Genomic DNA, 20053 nt, shown 5'->3' with positions numbered 1-20053 from the left:
CTTAAAGTACGTGCTGTATACATGACAATATCAGATGACAGTGATAATTCATTGGACATATTGAGTCAAAAAACAATAGTAATCCAAATGATCCATTTCCAATTTATTGCATTTGTACAGAAAACGTGGTGGTGGAGGTGTGGAAGTTGTTTAGGATCGACCCAAAAACATGACTTTTTATTTTAATTTTATAGTCAATAATAAGACATTCAGAATCAATATTGTATCGGAAGAAAAAGTATTGCACTATGTTACCATATTGATATTTTTTTCCCGCCCCTAACAGCCTGTGTGGACAGTGTTTTGTCTAATAGTTAATCTGGTGGTTAATCTCCCAAAAAAAAAAACATGCTTTGGTAATGACTAAAATGTGTTTTGAGGTTCAAAATTTAATTTGATTTGTGCTTAAAACACTCAAAGTCGCAATTTAAATCTGAGAGGCCGCATGTCTTCTTTGTAATGCTGTATTTATAACAGTTGTGCAAATTTCCATGTGTCACAGATGAGTTAGGACACAACAGATGTCTATTGTGCGACATTTAAAACCACTCCGTTTCGATTTGAAGTTGGAGCTCCTTTTTTTTATAGCTCAGTTGTCAGAGTCAGGCTGTGATGTTAACAAAAATAAATCATGTTATACCACAGCCTGAAAGAAGGGGCATAACTGAGAAACAAAGACATCTGATGTTTGCTTTCCCGGCTACATCTCTGCTCGTTATTTACTCCATTTCACAGAGCTCAGATACTTCAATCTTCTCGCAGAGTCCCTTTGTTTACTCCGAGGCGGCATCGTATGGATGCACGGTGTTGATTCATGATGAGAGAGGAATAATGCAGTAGAGGGGAGATAGGGGAAGACAGGTGAGAAGAGGGGGGGGTGTTGAGGGAGAAACAGAGGAAGAAAGGAGTGAGGGATGAAGAGCGAATGGGGGGCAGAGAATATTTACCAGCCGGCCGCTTTAAAGGTCGCCATGGCTCTCACAGCCGCCGCAGCCTTTGTTCACATCAGTGGACGCTCTCTGACTCTCACACACATCCATATACGTTCACATAGCCGGGATGCATTTATGCATGCGCGTACTGGTGAGCGTTTCACAGAACGTGATGCATTAACTCCCGTCCACGCGGTGTCACATGCACGCTCAACACCAAATGAGTAGCTTGGAGCAGAGAGATTGTGTGTATTCCCTCTGCTCATTAGGACGTACAGCAACATCAATTCTGGGAAAGCCCATCACTCTGTGCGCGTGTGTGTGTGTGTGTGTGTGTGCGTCAAGGCGGGATATCCCTGCTCCTACCGCTCTCTCCTATTCCCCCCATCATCATCCTTTGCATTTTAAATGCGTCTCCATTATTACACCTATTACACCCATCGCTATCTTTGTATCATTAGGAATATGAGAATCTATGTATGGAACAATACCTTTATTTTGTTGCTCATGCCGTCACGTCGTTTCTCTTTTTTTCTAGCTGTGCATCCGTCTGCGTTTGTTGTTTGACAGCAACTTGTTTCTCAAGGTTCTTATTTGATTCGAATAGCAGATTAAATTACGAGGAAAACATACTGAGATGCAGCGATAGCACCGGGGAGTAGCTCAGTACATCATGACACGAAATCTGAAAGCAGAGTGACAACTAAAAATCATGCATATGAATGTGTATCGTTCATATTAAATCTCACAGTTTAGGATTGGTGAGTGAATCAATATGTAATTGCATTATAAGATCGCGCGCGTGCTGCAGCCCTTTGTTTACGAGGCTCCTCACCTGCTGCTGCAGTAGTTGATAAGGCAGTCTGTGTGTGTCTGTGTGTGTATATATATATATATATATATATGTGTTGTGTGTGTGTATATGTATGTCACACCCAGAGGCTGGTACGTAAGTGGGGACCTCCCATCCTATATCATCAATCTAGGCCGTAAACACCAAATGTGTGTTGACGCGTTAGCCCTCGCCCCAAAGGCAACAATATGCGTTGGCAGTCCGACCTGGAGTGCAAATCTAGGTCGCACTCCTGAAGCGCGCACGTGTGTCAATCAAACGGCGCATTAAAAGGTAAAGTGCAGGAGAGAGCCGATGATCATTTCCCCCTTATCTCTGTTGCTCAAGGGGGTTAACTGTCTTTGTGGATGTGAACGAGAAGGAATCAGATCTTATATACATCAGCCTGACACATTCACTCACTGTGCTCTCTATCCTGCAGCGCTTTACCTCAGTAAACACACACACACACACACATGCTACCTAAAAATAAACAGTCCCGCATCGGAACCATTAATGAGCCCGTCTCGCCTCGGCCGTGACATGTTTACATCCGAGTTCAAAGGTGATCCTTTCACACACAGTAGTTTAACAGGCGGCCGTAAACAAAATAGCTCCGCATGCCTTTAACTTTTATTGCAAAAGTGAAAGGGGAAGTAGAAAGTGATAAGAAATATTGACGGTTTTTACGGAGCTTAGTTAATTTGTCAAGCGTTGAGTCGATTTCTTCAACAGACACACACTGCTGCTTATCAACAGTTTGCGTGTGTAATGTATTACCATTAGCTGTGATTCTCAGGAGTTTGCATCCATTTCTCTGATGAAACATGCAGCAATTCTTGAAAAAACCCAAAAGACCATTTTACACTTGACACTTGTTTCTTTTAACCAAGTTGCAGCAGTTTTCCTAACCAAGCCAAGATTGTGTGTTTGCATACTTTATGAACCAACATTTATTGCATATCATTTAGTTTTGTTTATGTTGATGTGTTATTTGAATGGATTTGAATAATAAAGGTTGGCGCTGCGATAGACTTCCAACCCGTCCAGCCCCCCCTGCGGCCCAAAAGAGACATATAGACGTCACCTGTGATACTTTCAGTCTGGTTATTGTCCAGTCTGTCCTCGCGTACAGCTCCTCTGGTTCAGATCCGGCTCTCAAAGCATATGTGAACGTGGCTGAGTAAACAGTGCATTGCAAACACATACGCTGTATCTAGCAGGACCTGGCCGTCCATCTACACCTCTGACCATGCTCACACTAAACTCAGTGTTTCAGCTGGTCACACGTATCCATGGTAAGATGCCTTTCACACGACTCTGCTGTGGAGACTCTGGGAGGATGCTGTAGTCACACTGAATGTACATAGACATTTTTATTTCTCTTCTGTGCCAGCAAACACAATACATAGTCTCTCAGTAACCATTTTGTTTATATAAGGGGTTGTCAGATTACTAAAGTAAGTAGAAACTAAACTGTGTCTGCAGCAGCATGTTGGCATTCCTCACACATTGTGTGACTAGACTATATCGCACAGTTTGCAACATATACATATACATGCTGTTAGGGTGTGGTATGAACTTGTTAAAAATAATAGCAGCTGTAGTAAAAAAAAAAAAAAAAGTAAGTGCAAAAAAAAAATCACCTGTCACTGTGATATTATTATATAATATGCTCAAAAATAACTGAAATCTAAACAGTACTCAACCCCAGTGTAGCTACAACAAGTAAATGAATATATAAATACCTTCCTCTCATTTGGTTGGTGTCACAGTGTATATATATATATATATATATACACATATATATTTTACTGAGGGTCACACACTTGCCTAAAATATAAAGACTGCTTAGCATTCGTGGCAGTCGTGCAAAAAAAATTTGTCTAACAGAAACGTCTTATGTAGTTTTTAAATCTGCCATAAGTGGCACTGTAGCGCCGTTCAAACATTTTAATCAGTTGCTTCTAAACCCCTCTGACTTGGTGAGTGTGTCAGTGCAGCTTAAAGACTATTATGAGGTTTTAGGCTGTCAAAATGAAAAAAAAAAAAAAAAAAAGGAGCCCGAGGCCATTTTCAAACCCATTTATCTGTGTATTTGCCGAGCTGACTGCTATATCTAAGTGGTAATAATTATTTCTCCCATGTGCCTGTGCCTCTGTTTACATGTGTGATCTAATTTCCAGTTTGGTTTGTGCAGGGGTGTGTATTGTTTGTGTCTCAGTGTGTGTCTCTGTGATGAGTAAAGGCTTATTTGATTCAAGTAAACTAGGCTAAAGAGCAGCACTGAGGAGGGCGGCTGTTTTTGTTGACTGAATGTCTGCTGGAGAATGAAAAAGAGAAAAACACCTCGTGTGGCTGCGAAAGCTGCGCGTCGAGAGGCTGTGTGTGTGTGTCACAGGTCAACGTCAACGGATTTATCCATTTGCAGAATGCAACACACCTCGTCTGCTCTCGTTAGAGGCGAAGCAGAGATGCGCAGATAAAAACTGGCTCTGTTCATCTGCAAATAGTTGGACTGTACAGCTGTGACTGTCAGTCTCCGAGCAAACAAGGAAGTATCTCACACAACGCACAGACACACTGAGGGTCTTTGGCTCGCCGCCCAGCTAAGGCACACCACGCCCTGTTTTTCCTTTTACCAGGAGGCCTTAACTAGAACAAACGTCCGTCTGGCTGCGTCACTTTAAAAAGAGGAACTTACAAACACTGTGTGTCTGTTTCCATCTGTATACACAAGTGTCTGTAAATAGCTCTGTAAGCGTGTGTGATTTTGTGCGACGGTAGCTGTCTTTCCATTGCACTTTTTCGCAAAATAAAAAATATTTCTGTGAATTTTTGATAAAGTACAATTGTACGTGTTTTGCGAATGAGCTGTGACTCTTGTACAAGTCTAGTCTCTCAATATCCTCTCTTAAATTATCGTCACATGAGACTTCGCTTTGAGGAAATCGACTTACAATCCAGAGATGCTGGTGGCGTAGAGTTGCGGAAAAAGTGTTTCCATTGCACATTTACGATAAACTATTAAATCGATGGTGTCTGAAAAACCTCCCCATGAGAACATATTTGAGAGATATTTGAGAGATTAACAGTTTTTTATTGCGATATTTGGCTTTTGCGCATTTCTAGGTGTAATGGAAACGCAGTGGTTGTTTGTGTGACAGTTGGGAGGAAGATAGACAGAGAGGCAGACGACTGAAACACGCTGATGTGTAATCAGCTAATTAGCTCCTAGCCAATGATTAGACACGGCGCGGCTCTCCACAATAATATTGTTTGGTCTTAATCACTTCATTATCTGCTCTCATCTATACGTGACCAGGCATGTGCATTCAATAAGCCGCCGTCTGTGCAGTGAACAGTGGATTATGTGATGGATTGTCATTGCTTACACAGACTGTAGTTGTGCGCAGGTAGAATGGCTCTAACATATTATTATTTTACATTACCTCTCAAGAAAGAAAGAAAAAAAAACACCACTTTGCTCGTCTTCTTGAGAGTTTAAGAAAATCTTCCAGTGCCTTGTCTTTCATATACGTCTGCAGAATAGTCTGTGTAGCACAAAGTCATTTCTTGAAGACTTTGATGTCGAAAGCTTTGAAAGTCAGTAGTCAGTCATAATGATGTCTTCATCGCTCTCACTGCACTAATGAAAAGTGAATACGGGCGCAGGAATCTGGCTCTACTGTCTCGTTTTAATTTAAAGATATGAGACAAGTCACCTCATTCCAACGGTGAGTGTTTGTAGTTTTATTCATGTTAACCCTTTAACATTCACCTATTTTTTTATTAAAAAGAGATGGAGAGAGAAAAAGTTTGGAAGTTTTGTGTCCTGTGAAAAATATATTGCTCCAATAAATGTTTGCCCCTATAGATAAACAATGAAAAACTGTTTCCTCTTATTGTAAAGTGAAGCTATATGGGGGGATCGTACTGTTGTTGAGGTTTTGCCATCTTTAAATGTTTTATGACGCTTTAATCGTGAGGTTTATTTGTGGTTTATAGTTTATTACCATAATCAGGACCATCTGGGAATTCACCTTTGGAAACTGTTTAATAAAAGCAACTGTGTTACGTAGTTATCAAGTTGGTGGGCTGTGCTTGTTGTTTTTGTAGCTCTGTGGCATGACTGCTGTCGTACTTGAAACACGTCTATGGCACGTTTATTGGTCCACACATCCTTGGATCGGCCACAGTGTAGCATAGAAAGATGCCTTGTGAGACGGAGTTTTTGTTGTCACGCAGTCTTCTCAAGCTGCATTGTTAAATATTAAACTTTAATATGTTCTAACATTGATTTCTAATCAAGCTTTTCTTTCCACGTTTCCATCTTAGTGTTTTGTGACCTTTTATCATCAGTTTAGGCTTAATTGTGTTCAAAGCATAGATGGCATGAGGGCTTCTCAAAAGTGAAGCCAAAGTAATTGGAGCTCCCCCTGGTGTCTGGCTGCAGTATAGCTCATAAGCTCCGCCTCCTCCATGTTAATGGGTGGGACTTGCACCAAGCTAAGCTAAAACAACTGTAATAGATGTCAAATAATTTTCTTTTCATGCATGGTTTCTGTCAGTTTAGGTAGTTAATATAATGTTGATGCATATTCAAGTTTAATTTATTTGGATCTGATTTGTTTAAGTTTAAAACAAGATGTGACATAATAGTGACCGCAAGTTTCCATGCCATCTATTCCATAAATTTGTCCTGTGAGGCCGTGAATAAAAAATTTAAAAACAAGTACAGTATATAATCCAAGAAGAGCATAGCATAGTATTAATTAAATGTTGTGGCTCCGTACTGATCAGGCTCAAGTCACAAGATGAATGAAAGCAAGTGGTGAGACGTTGTCCGTATTTATACCATCTATGGTTCAGAGCAATGTAAACCAAACAACCGAGACATCTTGATGATGCCAGACATTTGTAGTCATTACTAAACAGGTGTTTTATTATTTTATCACCAGATTTTCCCTTGTGTGGTCTTCATTAGAAAAGTAAAGGGAGATCGAAAGAGAAGTTTTCTTTTTCCAGTTGTGTCTGACAGATCAGTCGAGTTTTTCATCATGATCACTTTGACTGTTGTAATGTTTGTTTTCTGGTTAACTTCACTTTTCATTTCTAGACTGCCATTAGGCGTTGTAATGTAACACCACATTTTCTTCCCCCCGTTGTGTTGTAGCAACTCTCAGTGCGGGTATCTTGACATTTCTAAGAAGAGGGGCCTATTTTTCAAAGCTGGAAGACGACTGATCTGGACGATAGTTCACTATAAAACTGTTGTTGCTGTGACTCAGAGAGAGGTTTGGCTCCGCCGCTCTAAGAGCTGAAACAAAGTCTGCGTAGAGAAAGCCCGTGCCCATGGCTCCTTTTCAAGACTCTGGCTTCCAGGCCAGTGCATATGTTGTTATGGCTGGGAAGATAACTTAATCCTTTGATTATATGTTTGTGTGTGCGTGTGGGTGTTTGAGAACAGATGCGTGCATCAGAAACATTAATGCTATCAATCAAAAGTACAGACAGTGTTTTTTTAGAGACTTTATGAGTTTCATTCGTTAAACAATAGTCATTCTGTCTAATCTAAAAATATCCAAAAGGAGTAAAAACAACATCCATCACAGCTTTTCACACTGGCGATGTCGTCAGGTGTCTGGTTTTCTACTTGAATAAAGCTTGAATATTTTAAGTTATTAACAGAATATCTAAATAGATAATAATAATAATAATCTAGATCAGGGGTTAATGTTTTTCAGGTCAAGGACCCCAAACTGATGGAGAGATTAAGTAGGGACCCCCTACCTACTATATGTCTTCCGTATTAAACTCAGCCTAGTGCTATTTATAAATATACATTATTAACATTTTGCATTCAGTATTAAGCTATTCAAATATAAAGTTCAAATATTATTTTTTTGTGTAACAGTAGGGTGACTGTGCAACTGCCGTAAACTTAAACATACATACATCTGGGGACTGAATAGGTTCCCTTTTAAAAAATATATATACATGAAAAATGTCTCATCAACCAAAGATTTTACGACCCCCTTCAGTACCTCCGTGGACTCCCTAGGGGTCACAGACCCCCTGTTGAAGACCTATGATCATGATTTTAATTAAGACAACAAAGGCTGTAACTAACAGTTCTTTTCACATATTTTCTTAATTAATCCTAATTAATCAGTCTCTTAAATGTCATGAAATGCTCTTTGCTAGCTAACCTTTCCAAACCTAAAATCATATTCATAATCATTCGGTGTAGATGACCTCATTTAGACTGAACATCTTAAAAATTTCAGTTTAATAACAATAGGAGAAAGATTCATTTTCTCTCATTTCACCATCAGTTAATAGAATAATAAACAAACCCCACAGATATTATGTTGGAATACGACGCGATGTAGCATTTGGCTGTTAAAACCGTTCGTTGTCTTATTGCAGCCATAAAACAAATGGATCTGTCTTATGTGCCATGTGTTCGACTTTACAGCGAGACAAAAACACTGTCCCGCAGCTGTTGACAGCACGTGTCCAAACCTCATATACACTCCAGTGTGTCATAGGTATACGATGCAGGCTTTACTCATACATGACGTTAGCAGGCTTCATGAAACTGAATAGGTGCTCTGATACACATGTTTTATACGAGGGCTGCTTTTGTTTGTTTTCCAGCGTAGTGGCGTTACCGCGACATCTCTGAATGATGCACACAAGCATGTCCGAGAAAATTCCTCCGTGTATCCCTCCGTACGCATCTGTCAGTCAGAAGCTGCGCCCTTCATGCATGTTAGCCCCGTGTCATATGCAGATTCCTTTTATGGTTTTCATATCGCGTGTAGGCGAGGAGAGAAAGGAAAGAAATCCGATAAGGACATACAAGAGGAGGGGGATTTCTGATTTATTGGAGCTTATTGAGGAGGAAATAGGCTTCATAGTCCAGTGGCTGTTATAAACAAGCGGACCTCCCTGCACCGCACAGCATCAAAGTGACAAGCCAGCCCAAACACACACACACACACACACACACACACACACATATTTACACACACACACACACATACAGGCGTACACAGCTGCACACACGCGCTCACTCTTTTCCTCGCACAATGATCCGTGGCAACAGAAGTCAAAAGTGTGGGAGGGAACGTTAGTGAGGCCTAGAGAGAGGCTGAGAGAATCTAAAGTGAGTCCAGCAGGGGTGAAGGGAAGAAGAGGAGAGAGGAGGGCGTAGGAGTCGGGGTAGGAGTCGGGGATGTGCTTGGCAGCGCTGGTCTGTGTTTCAGGGGGAATTCCTGTAACCCACCACACCTTCAGCTGCCTCCATTAGAAATGATTGATAGTTTTTGGAAGACATGGAATCTAAAGCTGCTGTGATTGTGTGTCTGTGTGTGTGTGTGTGTGTGGAGACTGACCTTGGCCCATATATTCTGAAGGAGTTTGGAAAGGGAGTTTAGATTTTAAACGTCGCGTGGCACAGTTGCTTCATGTGACACGTCAGCTGGGATGCATCTGAACTTGTCGAGAATGCGCCCGGAGATCCGTTTATTGACTCTGACCAGACGTTTCTGCTCGTTATCTCGAAAGGAAATCAAATGTCGTCGCAGGATAAGAAGCAAAAGCAGCTTAACTTCTGGAAGCTCAATTTTACGTTTCTCATTTTTAATTAAATTCAGTTTAAGCTGCTCCGTCCGATGTCCTAACCACCGCACAACATTGAGTTGTAGTTTGTCGCTCTCAGCTGTGAATGAACTTACTGTAATGTGATAAGTATTAAGCGCAGTGTTACAATTCACTAATACGACAATACTTAAACTAGTTCCTGCCAAGACGTCGACACTTTTCCACTTTAGGTAATAATGACATCTCATTTTCTTGTCCTGAATGTCAAACTGAACTTAAAAACGTGATGAAACACAAAAACCAGACCCACATTTCATTGGCTCCAATCTACCTGTCAAACCAAGATGGCCACAGTAACATGAACCCCTGTTATTTTCTCCCCCTCTCTCTCTCTGTCCCTGCCAATGTTTTGCTTGAAACTGGACACTGCTTGTCCCCCGCGATGATGATGGCGACTTGACTTCAGACTCACACACACACAATAACCCCAGCTCACTTGTTTTCATGCAGGCCCTTTTGTTTTGTGGAAGTTATGTGTGGTGCCTAGAAGGAACAGGCATATCTGGTCAGTGAAGTACAACAACTACCACACACTCACACACACACACACACACACACACACACACACACACACACACACTCTTTCTCGTCCGGCAGGTTGGCGAACTGCCACGTCTCTCACGAAAACTCACCACAGCCCCTGAAGGGGGAGCTGTTGTTTTACTTGTGTGTCTGCTCCCAGAGAGGGTTAATACCGTCTTACCCCTGCTTCTAAGTTTAACTCCTTTAATTTACAACACATGTTCATGATTTTCTCAGCAGTCAATCGGTGATCTTCTTGACTTTTCATCCCTAAGAGATGCAGCAGCTCTCGAATGGCCTCAAACTGCTTTTTGTCTTCTGTGTGTTCGGTACCTGAAGCAGCAAATAGACATTTATGTGCAAAAATATTAGCACCAGTTCTATTTAGGCCACGCCCACCTCTACCCATAGATCACCTAATAACGGCGCACGAGACCTTATGCTTATTTCTCTGTCTATTAATACAAGACAGAAAATGAAAAAGGGACAGGATGAGGTTAATATATATGTATATATATATTTCAGAATTTGCACCAGAAACGTAGCTCCACTTTAAAGGGACAGGAAGTTCCAATGTTCCAATTCAAAGTATGTGTCTGAATCGCTCTGTTTCCCCATGGACGTATCCCAGAATGCATTTCATGAAAGTCATCAGGTACACTACAGTTACAGTTAATGAATCATCCTCCTCAGTTGAACCTGACAGAACTACCAAGTTTGCAAATCCAGAGATTGTGTACTAGGTACTGATTAACACCCCTTACATGTGCAGGTGTTTTGACTTCTTTATCTTTCCTGATTACACTGTGTATTTTACTAGATACTAATTATTTTTATTTTATTTTAATCCTATTTCCCTCGTGGATCATTAAAGTCAGTCTAAGTCTAAGTCTAGACTTTACCTGTGGACAGGTGTGCACACTGTCTGACTGTCTTATTGTTTTTCTGCATGTGTCATTGGCTCATCTCCATTCAACCTGACCAGTGGTGTAAACAGCTGGAAAACGAGTGAAAACACCTGTGTCTGTGTGTCTGTGCTGCTTGAATGGCTTGTCTCTAGAGATAAAACAATCACCTGAATCATCATTAGGTCAGTTGACAGTACTGATAAATTATAATTTTAATATAATTATAATTTTAAAAGCCTGGTTCCTAAATATTCTCCGGTTTCATTCTTTCAAATCTGAAGCTGCCCCCCTTTGTCTTGTGTGATATCGTTTTTAATTACCGGTATTAACACAACAACTAATCTGGTATTTTTCTGACATTCTGCAGATGAAAATAATTTAATTTATTCTTCGAGATAATAACAGACAGATTAATGAATAATGAAAAAAATAATTATGCATTTCTTAATTTTCTTTTTTTTTTTTTTACATTGTCTTTCTATTTTTAATTAAAAAGCAGTACCTTAAGTGACCACGAGAGCATTTAAATTTATATTAAAATAATGTTATACCTAGGATGCTTTTGAAATAAAGTGTGGTGCTGTATGTGCCTGTGAAATTAATTCAGAATCCAAGTTGTGCACTGGACATTTGAATGAAAAAGCTGCAGCTTTCTAAACACACATCATACCAATATATCAATTAAAAGTCACTGAGTAAACAATGGCAGTCTGTGAACATACAGCAATATCCTGAAGAAAAACTCATTTTCTATTGCCAGCAGCAAGATACAATTACACCAGATCTATTTCATGTAATCTTCATTAGTAAACAAGCACTTTACTTTTTTTTTTTTCCTGGTTTTCTGAAGTTGAATCCATGCGGCTTGTAAATGTACCTTTTTGGAAGCCTCAGGGATTCGATTCGGGAAGATGTTGAATATTAAAACACACTCTCGCACATGCAGCAAGACACAAACATGTCAACATATGTAACTCATTTCTCAGAATTCACTTAGCCGTCCATTAACCATCCCACCGTGTCTCCTGTGCCACGTGCTTTAACATATCTGTATCCAACACACACACACATGCATCATCTCAGTGTGTGTTAATTATGGCCATAATAAGCACTTGGATTGAAACTAAGTTTGATAAGACACTAATGACAAATGCGATTTGGGAAATTCCCTGTCCCCGTTCCCTCTGTCTCTCCGCCTCATACATCACGTCTTAATTATTAGTCCTCCTAATGTGTTTCCCTGAGATTTACTCTTTCATATTTCAAGGCGGACAAATCTCCGCGTAATTATTGTCTGTCACTGTTGCCGTGGAAATCATATCTATAGTCACATGATGGCGTCCCAAGGTGACCAGGAAGTGGTTTTTACGGCCTCATAGGGCGGGGGGTGATGGGTAAAAGTGGCAGTAGAGAGCGTAGCTTCTTTTTGTGATTTATGTGGAGGCTGTAATGACATCATATCCAATGGTAGAAAGGGTAATAAATTAGACATCAGCTAATGGAGGCTGAGCCTCTTTCTTTGTTAGCTAAAGCTCTCTTCGACTTCTCTTCTCATGTTCCTCTGTACTTTTTCTCTTGTCATGTCTCGTTCAGTTTTGCCTCTCATGTAATTACACTTTTAATAGTGCTCATTTTGCAGACATAATTTATTCACAAGGAAACTCTTTTCTAACTTTAAAGCCCATCTACAGTTTGAACTGTACTGCAGAGTTACAGTGCTCTTGTGCACTAGCTTAACAAATTTGATCATGATCAGAATGCTTACTTCTGACCACCTAAGGTTCAATTAAGTGGCATTTTTTAATTGGAATTAAGTCGTCATTAATATGTCAGTGTACAACTCACTACTGCTGATTTCAGTCGCGTTTATCGTGCGCAAAGCCGCAAGAAAATCGCCCTCTAGTGGTGATCACAACCTCATATATAGAAATCTTTATAAATGTCGGGCTGACAATTATTTTTTTAGTTGTATATTTATTTATTTTAGAAATGTCCTCTTAATGTTACGTGTCTGATTAAAACCCTACGTTATTTCTTTGCGTTTCCTATATTAAGTTACCCGGTCATTAGCTTGCTAAGTTGTTGCCTTGCAGCGTCGTCTCACGAGTCACAACTTCTATTTGAAAGCATTTTTATTAAATCTTGTATCCGTGGTCCAGCAGTGTTTGTGTTAGATGTCAGTTCTGACATGGATTATATATTATGGTAAATACTTTGCATAAATTACCAGTATTTTTTTGTTACGATGTTACTGATGCACTAAATCAAATATTTTTTAGCAATATTGTGAACCATTAACATCAAGTCTGTTTGGAAAAATGACACGTTCTAAAAATACTCTGTTTTTGTTTTGGAATGAGCTCTGGAAATCCCCTCTGGCTCTGTTTTTAACTGGTGCTTACCCAGCCCCTCAGTCCTCGCTCCACACTGAAGCCAAGCATCAAACTGCACTTACTGCTCCTAACGAAATATCTGATACCATCAACAACAAAATCGCCTCGCTTTGTGTGGAACTACACAGAAACATAAAGACAGCTGAGTGGTGGAGATCATGCGTGAAACCCACTGTTAATTAACATTTAGTTGATTTCTCCTGAGACCACAGACAGTAATGATTATTGTCTTGTAAACACACAGCTAGTCAAAGCCTCCCCAGTAAGGATCATGTTCATTTTCAGACTGATTGATTATTGCTACTGCTGGATGGAAGTGGTGCCTCTTTTAGTAGCAGCAACAGCTGCTCTCAACGCTCTGTATGTAGAGTAAAGGTTCAAACACAGAGCATGAAATGTTCCAGTTCGTGATAATTCTTTTATCATTACTATTTTTGCATTTTAACATTTTTTTATCAGCTTTGTCTCCTCTGTGTCATTTTAACTGTATTTGTAGACTTTTGATCAGATGTATATATTTGCTCCAAATATGCATCTGTGCGTTACAACCGTCTAAAAATAAATACAGGGTGTTGCATTTCGACTGAGCCACCTGTGTCGACGGTCGTGTGCTGTTGTTGCCCTGGTGAAGGAGGCGGCGAGCGTCATCTTTGCTGCAGTCGCCTCGGCGACCTTGCGAAACTTGTTCAACCCTTCGCCCTCCCATTTATTCCAGCTGTTTTGACAGCTATTGAGAATGTAAAAGGTGACGTGTTTATTTCAACAGTTTGTTGTCTGTACTGTATGTGAACCAATTAAGATGCGGTAAAAGCTCCTGTTTGATCTCGGCGCCGGTGAAAAACCTGGTGACGGCTGACGCCGTGTTCTTCCACAGCAGCAGGAGATTTCATCATTGTTAGACAATTGACTTTGATCATTTGGCATCCGTGCACCATCAAAGCTTTGCTTGCTCAGGGACGACACACACACACACACACACACCACACACACTGTGAGTCCCATTAATAGTGAGCATGTAGCACAGGTTTACTGCCGGTGATAGAGCTATTGACATCTCTTTGATCACGGGGATTGTCTCCCTCTTAGGAATACATGCACAAGGATTAAGATGCCTGTCTCCAAGTCCATGTTTTCTGCACGCCAATTAGAGAAGACAAATACTGTATGTGTGCTGGGTGTGGTTACAGTCCGTTAGTTTGTGATGTTTATAACTCAGGCTTTACGGCTCCAGCGCAAGACCCACATCAGTCTAGTTCAGTTTTATATTTATTTCTTGTTTTGTACTGTGGCGTTTCAGTTGTTAACCGTTGATATTGTCAGTAGGGTCTGGGCGATTGCGTCTATCGGGACAAAAACAAAACGGGAGCGTAATTAGCAGCTTATGTTGCTCCGCTGCAGCGGCGTGAAGGTCTGCAGCTTGTCTGGAAACATCTGGCGGAGGGAAGTAAAGAAGATAAGAGATCTGTGTTCTTCGGCTGCATGCTTCCTGTCCAGCTTTGGCGATGTTGTGTGTTTCCTGTGGTCTGTTAAAATTAGTATTTGAAAAATAAAATATAAGGTCCTGAGTTTTGCAAAGAGGGCTGTTGCCTATCTCTGCCTAACTACGAGCTAGCCACATAATCTGACAGGTCAAATGAGTGTTTCTTGCACTTTTATATCTCCCAAATGTTTTTGAGTGATACATGCAATTCTAAATATTGTCGGTGCATGGACGGAGCTTGCTCTTCTTGCTGAAACAGATGATGCTCAGTAATGTTTTCCTCTCCCTCTGGTGTCTCTTGACAGACGGTCAGAGGAGGAAGTGGACATGGACAAGGTGACGGCTGCCATGGTGCTGACAAGTCTCTCAACAAGTCCGCTTGTTAGGAGCCCACCTGTCAAAGTCAACGGTGAGTATCACAGCTACTGCGCGTCAGTGTGCTCTCCTCCAGACTGCTTTAAACTTCACAGTTTTAAGGAAATGTTTTCATTTGTCATTCCCTCTCGAATAAAACTTCTTTGAAAAGTGAGCATAAAAGAGTTTGCTCAGCCTCAGCCCATAATTTACATGTCATACTCTGACTTTTCATTCCCCCACAGCTGTTATCTGGTGAATGCATGTGGAAGCCTATGTTGATAAATGGCTGCCACCTGCTGTGCTGTAGGATTGTCTCATCAGCGAGTTCTGCAAACGCACAGAAACGCACAATGAGTCTGGATCCCTGCCACTCGATTTCGGTGGCGGGAATCCAAAGTTCCCCCACTTAACCGACCGTTTAGTTTGTGCAACCGACTGACTGTCCATCCGATCGCAGTCGCACACGCTCATGAGGTCAGACGTCAAACGTGCATCGCATCCGTCATGCACACGTGCACAAATTGGGTTTTAAACACCAAGCGTGTTGTTGTCTGAGTGTAGCCACACACATGTCATCATGTGATGTGCTTTTCCATGCACGTTGCACAATTGAAGCCCGGCCGCGGCGGACGTTTTTCCCCATGATCTGCCCTGTGACTGTTCAGATCCACTGAGTTCTTATTAAAAACTTTATTCAGCTGTAACATTTGCTTTTCTTTGCCGCAAAACTAAACACAGGGGACGCTTTTAGTCTGATGGTTGGTGAGCCACTTCCTTTTTTATGTGAAAAATAAATTTGCTGAAGTAGAGAAAAAAGAGACACCCCACCAAGAAGCAGCCTCGCTGAACCGAACTGGGTCTCGCTCAGCCTCACGCGCGGAAAAGTTTTCACGTCTTTTGTAGCGCGCGTTCAAAAGAAGCGTCTCTTTGATCTAAAATACAAGACCTTGGAAGTGTCTCGGCAGAATCGCAGAAGAGAAAAGTGACCTTATTTTCTTGTGTCACAGACAACAGTGGTGCTGGAAGCCTCTTTTATGTGAAGTGCAAATAAGGCTGTCTGAACTTAATTGAATGTCTTGATCTCGTCCTTTGTTGCGATTGTAGCATCTGCGAATATGATTTACGCTTTACTATTCCTCATTCTTCCTTCCTCCCTGCCTTCTCTCTTACCCCCGAACTCTGCAGAGGGTCTGAGTGGTTCGTGGAAGGACAACGGCTCAGCGGGACCCTTCACCCCGTCTAGCAACAGCTCCTCGGGGGGCTACTGGAGCTGGTCTGCTCCCAGTGACCAGTCCAACCCTTCCACGCCGTCGCCGCCGCTCTCCGCCGACAGCTTCAAGCCCTTCCGTGTTCCCAGCCTGGGCGGCGTTGGGCCCGGCCCCGCGGGGCCCGAGGACCCCAGCCTGGACGAGCAGGACGGCAGCAGCCTGCTCTTCGACGAGCCCATCCCTCGCAAGCGCAAGGTGAATAGCACAAACCTGTAAAAGCTGGTAATTCATTTTACTAATGAACCCACAACACGTCCGACTATACACTGTGATTTACCCATTTCGAGTATTTGTGTGAAACTAAAGAGTAAAAGGAATTAATCAGGGTAGCCGTGACATAGAATTTACTTCAAACAGATGCGTGCTAATGACAAAAACCTCAATTTACTCAACACGCTGGTGTTGGGCGTCTGTGAGAGATGGACACGCAGCTTGAATGTGACATAACAGTAACATCCTTCATGTTTCTGTGTATATGAGGTAAACAACTCTGCAAGCCACGTACCACAATTTGGATTGAGGTTCCCACCAGAGTGGTTCAGTAACATATTTTCCTCATTATTTGACATTCAGCGAAAGCGCAATTTTCTTTTCCCTTTAAAGCACCGAGCTGCTGTTTTCAGATTATTTTTTCTGGGTTTTGGCAGATGACATAAGTAAGTAAAGTTAAGGCCCGAGTTAGATTCATGCGTCTGCATCCAATCACGGCCTGACCGCACCTCCCCAGATCTGTAGCTGCATTACATGGGGACGCAAGCCTCAAGAGATGTAATGTGAAATGAGTTTCCTTGTCCACGTCTCTCAGCAGCTCTGCCGTCTTCTTTCTTGTCTGCAGCGATTTAAAAATATCTGCTGTTCAACCTTGATTAACTTTAGCTGAACATGAGACGCCCAGTTCTAGTCACCATTGTTAGAGGAAGACACAGAACCTCAACACGGCCATATATTAATCACACGGCCCGACTAGCGGCTTAATTACACAACGAAGTATAAATGCTCACATCACCGTAGGCTACGACGTGGAGTCTGTATGGATCTGTTGCAGAAGTTTAAACCAGGCTTTAGTACGGATGGAAAACCAACATGGAGAGAAGTGATTAAGTCAGTTTGTTAATTTATAGTTATAAATTCCAATTAATTTGACCAGCTGCCAAGTAATCATCGCATGCTTTAGGGGGAAAACAGGCAGTTTACTGTCATGACCTCACGTTCCAAAGAAAGTCACGACAGTGCGGTTGTTACACGGTGTAGCTGTCGCAGACCTGTCACGCGTTAAATGGGCCTAAAGACAGAGCAGCAGCGTTTCTCCTGCAGATTTAACGATAAAGAAAAGGGTCAGGAACTCGTCTATGAGATGCTGTCAAATGAACACGAGCCGGTGTATTAACAACGCAGGTTATGGGTGTTGGTTTAGAGTCTGACTGGCTGATGGACGGGGATGAAAACGGGGACAGGTGGGGACATCCTCAGCACTCGTTTCCTTCTCACTCATCATTTTGCCTCGTTCCATTTTTTTTTTTTTTTTTACCAGCCAGTGACAGCTCGACACATCCGCAGCTCACCGACACTCGTTATTTCTCTCTCTCCCTCCCTCTCAGTCTGCCTCAGTGATCCTCCATGCAGGCTCGCTGTAGGTCTCAGCCATCTATCCCTCCTTTAATTCCTCCTTCTTTCCCCCGCTTGCTATCATCCTGCTTATTTTCTTATCCCCCTCTCTTTTTGTGTATGTCTCCTCCCCAGACATTTGCCCTTCATTATTACTTCACACATGCAGCTGTTCCACAACTGCAGTAATGATTTTAATACCTGCTACAGCAAACAAGAGAGATTTCAAAATCGATGAAGGCTCTTGGATGAACTCCATGTCTTAGCCTTATCGCAAAGGAGGGTGTGGACATGTGTGATAAGAGAGGTTTAGATGTATAATAAACTTGCACGTACATATGTGCGATGGCAAGGTTTCACTTGAAATTATCTACATGCTCTTCTGGTGCCCTCGTTTTTCTCTCGGCTGCACGCTGGCGTTTGAAGCTCCCCATTTAATTAACTGTGAAATGTTTCTTTAAAGGGAATAACACACACATGCTCCCTCGCTAAGACACAAAATGAGCCTTTGTCACACAAAGACAAAACAATGCACGGGGGATGGATGATCGCTGTGTGCGTTCTGAAAGGGAGGGGGGGTGGTGGTGGGGAGGGGGAGAAAAACTACACATTTTGTCAAAATGAAATCAGCCCCCTCAACAATAGTTTGATAGACGGGCCCGCAAGACCGTCTGTAATGGCTCGGGGTGGGGGAGCAGGAGGGCAGGGAGGACGCTCACATGGGGTTTTCACGGCATGAAAACAATATACGGCCTCTCCAGGAAGCCTCTGGTTTAATTACAGTGGACGGATGGAAGATACAGGCGCGCCTGCCAGCATTGTGTTCGCTGTCTCTGTATAGATGAGTGTGTACACTGAAATTACAGAGAAGATGAAGAGGAATCCAGTGACGTTCACTGCATATCAGTATACAGGGAATATTAAACTTTTTTTTTATTGTAATTTTGTTCTACAGCGTCCACAACATTAGTCCACCACTTGCATCTTAATTATTAAGGACACCACAAACTAAGTTGGTGTCTGAACACTTTGAACATGTGTAGAAGGACAAACTCAGTCTTTTAGGGTTTATTCTGGGCCTGAGTCGCCAAAGCTTTTCTAGGAGTTTGATTAGATTTGACTGGTGGATTAAAATTTCCCATTTTAAGTGTAGTGCTTCTAAACGCATGGTGGACTGTGTCACTGTGAGGCTACGTGAAGATGGAAAGGTCCAGAAAATGAACAGAGGACTTGTGTGTTTAGTGTGACCAGATGTTCCTGATTTCTGGGGACAGTCCCCGTTTTGGATGACTTGTAGCCCGGCTATAGCTGTCCCCGAAAGTGTCCCCAATTTTAGCTTCATGAATGAGAAATAAAATGTTGCACACAGACTACAACTATTACGGTAGCTGGTCGTGCCGCTATTAACAGAATTAGCAGTTTAAATATGAATAAATATGTCAAAAAAAATAAAATTGTAATTGTCCCTGTTTCTTCATTTCATCCTGATAGCATTGAATTCTTCTTTCTTTTCTTTTTTTTATCTCTCAGCTATAAATGTCCCTCATTTCCACATGAGCAGACAGTGCTAACACTGTTTTACTACTAGTGTGGGATTATTATACAATATTTACTCATCATCACAGTAAAATATTCCATCCTTAGTCAGTCTACTGCATTAATTCCTCTCTCAACCAGTAGAAATGTTGTGAACACATGATTATGTATAAAAAAAATGTATATACTGTGATACTTTCAGAATTCCGTGATATACATTTTTGGTCATACAGCTCAGCCCTTTGACTTCATCCCTGTCTCCAATCTTTGCTACTGTAATTGAACCACTCTTCCTGTGGGACTCAGATTCAACTGGTTTCCAGAAAATTCTGTGGAAGAAAGTTCATTTTTATCCTTAAAATAATTTTTTATTTTTTGATTTTTGATAGTTTTCCTCTGAACTCTTTGAGATTGGTAAAGTAAATAATCATGTCCCGAGCGGACAACGTGTTATCAGTGACTAACGAGTCAGGACCACACCAACATCCAAACACACTGAACTGACATTTAAAGGCTTGTTTAATGTGCAGCAGTCAGGTAGTTACTGCC

General features: G+C 41.6%; 1 protein-coding gene across 2 annotated transcripts in view; it reads left to right on the top strand.

Moving 5' to 3' along the window:
- Positions 1-20053, top strand: part of znf704 (zinc finger protein 704) — a 58968-nt gene that overhangs the window by 22178 nt on the left and 16737 nt on the right. For both annotated transcript variants that reach the window (XM_047604792.1, XM_047604791.1), the window contains exons 3-4: positions 15044-15147; positions 16281-16558. In XM_047604792.1, the coding sequence (XP_047460748.1) occupies positions 15044-15147; positions 16281-16558 (382 nt within the window). The remainder of the gene's footprint in view (positions 1-15043; positions 15148-16280; positions 16559-20053) is intronic.

The sequence above is a fragment of the Mugil cephalus genome, chromosome 14 (assembly GCF_022458985.1).
Source record: "Mugil cephalus isolate CIBA_MC_2020 chromosome 14, CIBA_Mcephalus_1.1, whole genome shotgun sequence".
Taxonomy (NCBI): Eukaryota; Metazoa; Chordata; class Actinopteri; order Mugiliformes; family Mugilidae; genus Mugil; species Mugil cephalus.
This window is presented reverse-complemented; position numbering and strand designations above follow the sequence as displayed.